The sequence below is a fragment of the Micropterus salmoides genome, unplaced genomic scaffold, assembly GCF_014851395.1.
Source record: "Micropterus salmoides isolate LMB-PRFRI ecotype aquatic unplaced genomic scaffold, ASM1485139v1 Ms_hic_scaffold_19, whole genome shotgun sequence".
NCBI lineage: Eukaryota > Metazoa > Chordata > Actinopteri > Centrarchiformes > Centrarchidae > Micropterus > Micropterus salmoides.
In genome coordinates, this window is record NW_024041039.1 from 20,467,684 (window position 1) to 20,476,519 (window position 8,836).

Here is an 8,836-nt window from a genome sequence, read left to right on the forward strand (position 1 = left end):
CAAAACGGTTGGCCTCAGTTGTGATTTCCTATCTTCGTGCGTCTGCCTCCCCCCATCACTCTGCTACACTTATCACATCCTCTTTCCCTGACATGTAGGTAATACGTCTGACATGCCATGTTGCATCTGATTGAACGTTTGTAGCCAAATTACGTCAGCGTCTTGTATACCAGCAGAGAGCAGGATCCCCCTGAAACTACAAGAGGCAACCTTAGGTGATTGAACACCAACAGTGGTGAGGCAGAAAATATTTTGAGTTTTAACAGATCACAGTTAGCCACAGCGGAGGGAGGAACTAGACCACCACTAGACAAGACCACTGAGTGAGTCAAGCAGAAAGTGAGAGGCCAAAGAGAGCCAAGCAGAAAGTGAGGCCAAACCATTACCATGTGTGAGCCTACAAAGAATCTATGTTCGGACTGTCTGGTTTACAGGATATATTTGCTGTCACCCGCTAACAGGGCATGTTAACACACTTAATAAACTGCTTGTGTCTATGGACTAGGAGGGGTTGATAGACGGCAGTCACGATGGAGTCCAACAGGACTGAGCAAATAAGATCCTAACCACAGAGCCCTGTTCTGGTTGCAGAGGAAGCGCTTGCTGATGACAGACAAAGGAAAATCTCTGCCGAGACATCTACACAAGCAAGATAATTATCACACGCAGACACATGCACACACACAGATGCAAACACGCATGCTCGCACACATTTATAGGCACATCACACACACACGTAATGGCATATTTCCACATGCATGTGTGCATATTACCACATGCATATTTACATACAAAACACACACACACACCCTTGTTTCTTACTTAATTAGGGGCCATCAGAAGGGTGGGTGTGTGTTACAGTAAGAACTCATAAGCTGCTGAAAAATGTTGTTTACAGTTTTCACTGGCGTGAGTTTAAACTGTCATCCGTTGGGCTCAGGCTTTGAGATGAGGGAGTTTCAAAACACAGAAGACTAACAGTACATCTTTCACTGTAACACCAGACTGCAATGATAATACGTCTAAACAATATAATGTTTGATGAACACACTTCCGTTGGGATTTACTGAGTAAATGGCTCAAGACAAACATCCACTGTACTGTAAATGTTCTGTAATAACCTGTGTTATTTGCAGACTAAATAATCTCAAATATGCTTCCATGGCACGGTGCCAGCCACAGTGATGGATATCTTCATCTGAAATGTCAGCAAACTGAGAGAGGGAAGAGACGGAAAACCTTGAGTATGAAAGGACAGCGACATGTGAATAAAAACACAAGCAGTCACAGTCACATGTTTTGGACTTTCGACCGTTTTTCCTTCCAGTTTTCTGGCTTTCACAAGCTTGTTCAGAAAGATGAGGTTTACCCAGCATACGCCGCAGTTCAGTGAGTTCACTCCTGTCCTATTTTGCAAATGTTACTCAGGAGGCAGCCGCCACTTTGCGCCTGTCTATCTACACCTCGCAATCCAAATGAGGAAACTAAACTCTGTGGCAATGACATTTTTCACTTAGAAGTGTCAGTCAGAGACTGCTAAGAGTGGAGGGAAACATACATTCTTGTATTCTCTTATATCATTGCAGAGATGTTCTTTTTTTACTCCCCATGCAGGACAAGCATTCATCTTACACTCTACATACATACATTTAAACCTTAAGGAATGTCACTTTCCATCATCCCTCTCGGCAACTCTTTCTCTTATAATGGACACTTTTTTCCTGTTTTTGCTCAGATTCACACACTTTAGTCACTCTCAGCATCTTTCCTTCTTGTTCTTCTACAAGAGAAGGGCAAAAACTTTGGTACTACTAGTACTAGCTACTGGTCGGCTGCTGTGTGGCTGTCAGATCTAGTTGCAGGTCATCTGAAGGTTACCTGCGGCTTCCTGGCACTGGCTGCGGTTGATGTAGGCAAAGTGGTGGTGGCAGCTCTGAGACTCGCACACACATCCCTCAGCGGTCAGGTTACAGCCAGAGAACATGCAGGCCGGGTTTGATGGTCCCACATACTTCTCTCTGTGTCTTTCCCGGTGCTCGTGCCTACGACCCTCTGAAATCAAGCAATGGACACACATACACAAAAACCACAGTCATCAAAGATTCACAGACAATGGCACCACTCAAGGGTGAGGGGGGAACCACTAGACAAAGCCTTACCATGTGTGTCATCCCTATGATATGCAAGTAGCATTAGTCACCTCAGAGCCACATCTGTTATGGATTAGCTCCTCTCAATGGGCAGCATTATTCTCTCTGACTCGGATTCTGTGTGTGTGTGTGTGTGTGTGTGTGCGTGCGCGTGCGTGCGTGCGTGTCTGTGTTTCAACATACGTGTGTGATGGAAGGAGAGGGCTCACCTGACTTGCTGGCCTTCATGCAGGTTTCTTGGTCTGGGTAGGTGAAAGAGCCCAAGCAGGAGTGACGGGCATCACACACACACTGACCTCCAGCTCTTTCGCAGCCTGTCATCAGGGGACAGCGCTCGTCCTCCAGGCCTGCCTCGGCATGGTCAGGGAGCACTACGTACAACAGTGGGGAGAACAGAGGACATTTAGGATAGGGTACTAACATGAATTTCTTGCTTGGACTAGTTTGTCCATTTTAACTGGGAATAAACAGACATTGGGCAGAGTTACAGATAATGTGTAATCACAAGGCAAAATGTACCAGAAACCAAGATTTGTTTCCAAAAAGTGCTGAAGGGTTAGCCAGCTTGCAGCCTCTGTTGCAACACATTGCCCTGGCACCGCCATTACTGAAGTGACCAGTGTATTCTCTGGGCTGCCATCCCTCCTCCCTCCTGGTCGTGCCACGCTACTTCAGCCATTCAGCCTATTTGTTTGCTTTTGTTCCACAGCATGGGGCCCTCCCAGGGTTTCCATCTCTGCTGGCTGCTGCTCCCTCTGTACCAAGGCCACTTACACCATACCCAAATTTTGTTACTTTGCCTAGTGAGTTTCACCCCCTGAGATGGCACCTTGAGGCTTAGCCCAACTTGGACAAAACTTTATGATAGGAAGGAAGGAATGTACGACGGAGCGATGTGTCCTGTTGGTGCCATGTCAGCTGAACAGTCACCAAAACCCTGGGATTAAAAGGGCCCCAACATACACCCATAGAGTTCCTTTCACATGCATGTATGAATACACACACACACACACACACACACACACATATATATATATATATATCCCCAAATTATCATCCTTCACAGTTGTCCAAGTGCACAAATGTGGCAGCAGAGTAAACAGGATGAGACAAACTGTAACACTGAGTTCCCCCTTCCCAAGCATTTAGCTCCCAGGCCTCAACCAACAGTGTGTAAGCGTGATTGGAGCTTATCATAACACTCTGGCTTTCTTCTCCAAACAGCTACACACCAGAACAATGCACCAGAGGAAAAGGTGAAAAGGTTTAACTATCCAATATAAACACAAGCGCTTCATAGTATAGCCTATTAACCTGACTACTGTAGCAATCCTACCTGAAAGGCCCTTAAAATGAAAAATAATTTTCATTCTCAGTTAGGGGTCAGGGAAACAACAATGGGATCACTCAGAGTAGGTGGAAAGAAATGAAATTCCATGACTTTGCTTTTAAATGCTGTAAATCATAATAAAACACATACAATAGTGATCAAAAAGCTCTTACTGTAATACTTTTTTACTGTTGAAGTGAATCAATGTGACATCAGAAGAAAGCATCTTTGCAAACCCTCTCCCCAAAGTTAAGGCTGGTTGTGTGGATGTGGATGACTCATTGGTGATGGATGATGCTCACAAGCACTACAGTAAACACCGGCCAATGGAAGAGGTGAAGGTAATACTACCTGTAGCCTGAGCCAGCCTGTGCTGTTAATGGCTCTCCCAGATGGCCAGTGAGACTGGCAAAGCACAAGCAGCCTTTTCAATAAGCCGCACCAAAAACTTTCCTTGTGATTTCCTTTCACCTTAAAATGATCCTCAACTCCACATTTTTTCCATCCCGAGGCTTTCCTGTGCCTGGGAGGGTATTTTAATTTGAGGTGATGGTGGCAGGGGTGCCTGTCTGTGTGGAGTGCTAAATCTGGCATGTAGAAGTCAAAACAATCAATGAAAGGCTAGACACTAAAGACGTTGTCTCATTAACTGATTTTTTGCCTGACCCCAGTCAGCCCAGCTTGTTCTAAGCTGGTCTACCTCAGGTTAGGCCCCTTTAGCCCAACGCTGGCCTGGTCTGGGCTTGCTATCCTATTTATTATCTGGCCTGGCACAACTCTAGCCAAGGTCTATGGCTACATCCCAGGGGGATTTCTCTCTCAGCCACTGAGACTGCTTGTCTTGGCATTCAGGGCAAGGATGGGAAAGCTGACCTCTAGAGGCACTCTGGCTGATAGCGAGCTAAAAAGGAAGTCTTTGAAACATTAGATAATACCAGAGGAAGGAGGGAGAAGTAGAAGGCATGCAAAGGAGTGCGGTGGACATTGCGTCCCTGTAAGACAGACATTCTGTTACATGTTAAGTGCCTCTGGAGCTTTGTGGAACTTGGCGTGGGAGGACAGACACAAGAATACAATGAGAACATCAAAACAAATCATTTAGCTGGAAAGACTTAATGATTTACCTGACTTACTGGAGCAAATATGATAAGGTGCCAGATGACTTTTCCCAAGAGCAGGTGCCTGTGTACTCACAAGACGCCTGACAGACTCAACCTGGCACCTGGAGCTGATATTTCTGTCAGCTTCAGTATTTAAATGTCAAATCCCTTCATGAGAATAACTGATGTTACTATCCCAGGTATTGTTTTTGAAAAGCTACAACCGTTTCTTGGGGTTCGTGCAATTATTTTAAATTTTAAGTTATTATACTTTTGTGAGATCTAATGGCAACAAAGGCTGGACTAAATACTTCCCCAAAAACTGTTAATTTCCACCACATTTCCAATTATTTTCAGACACTAGTACCTTACATAACAATTCCAGGTGTGGAAATCACAAGTTCAATCACTACTGCCAAAGCAGGAGACCTAAAACTGTTAGAATTAATAGGTATTCTAACACGTTTTCCAATCCTATCAACAATAACAGATTAAAAAGTGAGTGATTAGGTATACCTCTCATGTAATAGCTTATGCAACATGTCACCTGCGTTTTAAGTTGTCGTCGCCTCCACACCAACAGATTTTGACCACCCAGAAAATCAAAACTGTGAGCAGAAAAGCAGGGGATCAGAAAGCGGAAACTTTTACCCCCTACTCCTGATTGCGAGTCTAATCACTTTAAGACCCTTGCAGCTTGAGGAGGGAAATCTGGGATCAGCCTGCAGCAGCCTTCCTACCGTGGCCCCTGAAAACACACTGGGAGGTGTTGATTTACCCCCACCAAGACCCTCTGGGATATTGAGACTGTGTGCATACAAGTGTCTGATTTTAGGGGTCAGCAACGTGCTCCAGGGCCCCTGGAGCCACAGAATCAGAGGAGCCATTAGGTCTCCCACTTGATTCAAAGCTTTTCATTTGCAGAGGAGATGTCCTTCAGACACCAGCCTAACCTGTATGTAAGGCACAATCAGCAGCAGCGTCTCCTGGGATGGCCTGGGGCTTGAGACCCCTGGAAAACCCTGGTGGAGCCATGACTTGGACCACCCCACAGATGGATGATGGGAAGGCAGGGTCAGGGGATCGAGACACCCACTGAGAGCTGCTTACTCTCATCTGTAGTCCTGTCAGTCCCTTTCAATCATCCGGAAACAGGCTGGACACAATGCAGGTGAAGGGGCTGGGGGGACCTCCCAGCGGTTATTTGTTCCTCAGGGGAAGGCCCTTGCTACTTACTTTATTCACTGTGAGGAACCTGACACCCTATGCATTTCTTTGAAGTTTAGAAAGTTGCTCAAATTGGGCATAAAATGGGCACATCCACAGCCTAACAGGCCAGCTCTGCTTGGCAGGAACAGAACAGCATAGCACTGTGGATTTAGAAGATTGCAAATCTGCTGGGGACTTTTTCCAATCGTGCTGTCAAACCACTAGATCTCTGAGGCACACACTGAAGCCCATGGGGTAAAAAATACAGACAAGAAGTACATTTTTTACTAAATGACAGTGTATTACAAGTTTAAAAACGCAATCATCATTGTTGGTCACCCCATGGGCAAGCCACAATTTTGCTCTCACAGAGATTCAAACAGTCATTTTTGTATTATCTCAATTCACTGCTATTTTATAAATGTCCCTTTGAGTTTTAAGGCAAAGGGAACAGAACCTGCTGAAGCTGAAGGGTAATGTGTGCCAAATCACTGCTGCCAAACCTATTGTCATGCTTTTGAGCTGAGTGAGTGAAGCTTTGAGGAGAAGAAAGAGCAGCGGAACATGATTCCTCTCCTGGCAGTCAAGAGCCCCTCAGACCTAGGGAGCTGCTCCAGCCAGCCAGAGACAAGGTAAACACTGACACTGCAGTCAGGACTTTACTGACATTTGAAAAGTGATGCTCTCAAGCCACTCCAAGGAAGGGGAACTACTAAAATACACCTACAGTTCCTTTGCACTTTTAAAGAACTCAACAACAGCACATTTAATGTCTCACTACTGCCACAAGTTCTATGATTTTCTTTTAAATGACATGACAGACTGCTACCCACCTTTACATACTCCGATTTCAGGGACTGTGGCAGCGCCTGTTGTATTGAAAGAGGCGCAGGTCAGCCCCAGGGCGCAGTAGCCGTGCGCCCAGTCCTGTCCGCCGCAGGGCTCCCACTCCAGCCGAGTACACTGGTCACAGCATCCGCACGGATCTCTGGCCAAGGTCCGGCCACCCTCGCAGCCGTGCGGGGCTTTGACGGGACAAGTCCGGAGATTACACGGCGTGCACTCATGAGCCGAGAGCGTCCGCACCAGAAAAAGGACATTCAATAACACAAGGGAGCACTTGCTGAACATGTTTCAAAAACCGTCTGTAAGTTTCCCAGAGAAATGGCCCGCTTCTGTCAGATGATAAACCACATGAACTCACCGCGATGCTATGGCCTACTACTAGACTCCAAAGTTGCAAAGTCTAATTGGAAGTTTTGTGATGAGTCTTCCCTCAGGCGTGCTCTCTTTATTACACAGCAGCTCGCTTCAACGGCAATACCACGAGACTGAAGTGTGCGGATGCGTTGCAAGTGGCAGCAATATCCAAAGGCAAAAAAAAGGTTTCAACGTAAGGAGGTAGACGCACGTCTCGAGCGTCTCATCCGTTCATGCAGAAATCCCACACCGAGGCTGAGGACTGCCGCTGCTGACAGCCACGCACGAGAACGCTATCTGACTCTTAAATTGACATTCGGGGATATAGAAATTAGCGGTGCACCCCTCCCCCTGACTGACACAGGCTCCGACCAGTCACAGGGAGCGAAAGGAGGGAGGATTTGAACTGATTTATCCCCGCTCGACGCTGTGTTGCGCAATGATGCAACTTTGAGTGCCTTGAGTGCAAGTTTTTTCTTTTGCTGTAAATCGCTGCAGTTGTGTGTCTTTAACAGCTATTTGTCACTTTGAAACAGATACAGTAGTTTAAATACTTAAAATGTGAAAAAATAATCAGCTCTAGGCTATTTTATTGTAAAAAGCATAAATTACTCAGGTTATAGGCTACTATTATACATTATGAATATAAAACATTTATACACATCAATCTAGGTGGTCAGACAGTAATTTACCTAATCAAAGTTTATGACAACATGGCAATAAAATCAGGCCTAGAAAACACTACATGACATACACTCCCTCCCTCATTAAGATCATCTTTTATGTCACAGTCAGAGTACATTTACAGTAGGGCTTCTTTCACCAGCCACCCAATCTTTCTCTATCTCTTTTCAACAGTACAGCCATAAAGTCTGTCAAAGCTCCTGTAACCAAACATATCAGGCATTATCAAGGCCATATATCATTCCACAGCTTCACCTTTTGTGCGCGGATGAGTGCGTGCCTACTTGTGTTTGTAGGTGTCCCATTGTGTATGCAGGTGGCTTTGGAAATGTAAAAGGTCATATGGGGTTTGTTGAAGCGGGGTTTGTGTGCTTACATTGGCAGATGGATGGTGTGTGCATGTGTGTGGGCAGTAGGCATAGCTGGAGGCTGACTGTGTCAGTGCCACAGACACAGAGGACCTGGAGAAAACAATACTGATTACAAGAAATTACATAGAAAACCAAACCACTGTTTGTGCCCCTTTTCTGCTCACATGGGAGCAACAGGAAAGCAGACAAAAAAATTTCCCCCCACGGTGATGGATCATTTAGTCTTCAGAACCAGTGATGGTAACACTTAAGTTTGCTTTACATGAAGCTGCCTGCCAGCTCTGAGCAAATGAAAACTACTGGAAAGTAATTGATACAATAAAAATGATCACATATCAAGTGTGAGGATGGTCCATTATTGGGGATTTTTTCCCCCCACTGTCATTGGAAACATTTCCTTTTTCAAACACCAATCAAATGTCACCCGGGATGATTTCCCCCATAGTGTCAACACACAACAGCACCTCCTTCATTTGCAACATCTGCCTGGAGCCACCCGCTCCAACACAAACACAACATCCAGGAAACCAGCCCCGCAGCACGCATAATCAGCCCTTGCAACACAACTCGGCTCTTGTCCTCTAGCTCTCCCTCCACCCTCCCTCGCTCCATCCTCTCCTTAAAGCTCTTGTCAAATGGGCCGATCCACTGACCGCTGGCCGGACACCCACTGCTGGTTGACAACAGATCAGACCAGGACCTAGGGGAGGCTTGGTTTCCTTTCACTTGCTGAGATTGTGGCACTGACCTATTTGCCTTGGCAATTGGCTTGCAAACAGAGCCAGCTAGCTA

The 8,836-nt window shown here is 45.8% G+C and overlaps 1 protein-coding gene across 1 annotated transcript in view; it reads right to left on the bottom strand.

Moving 5' to 3' along the window:
• The window catches only part of crim1 (cysteine rich transmembrane BMP regulator 1 (chordin-like)), a 31,813-nt gene extending 24,446 nt beyond the window's left edge, over window positions 1-7,367 (bottom strand). Inside the window, exons 1-3 of the mRNA XM_038728157.1 lie at window positions 6,623-7,367; window positions 2,360-2,521; window positions 1,879-2,052 (exon numbers count right to left, since the gene is read on the bottom strand). Of these exons, the coding sequence (XP_038584085.1) occupies window positions 1,879-2,052; window positions 2,360-2,521; window positions 6,623-6,920 (634 nt within the window). The 5' untranslated portion in view covers window positions 6,921-7,367. The remainder of the gene's footprint in view (window positions 1-1,878; window positions 2,053-2,359; window positions 2,522-6,622) is intronic.
• Between the last annotated feature and the right edge of the window lie 1,469 nt (window positions 7,368-8,836).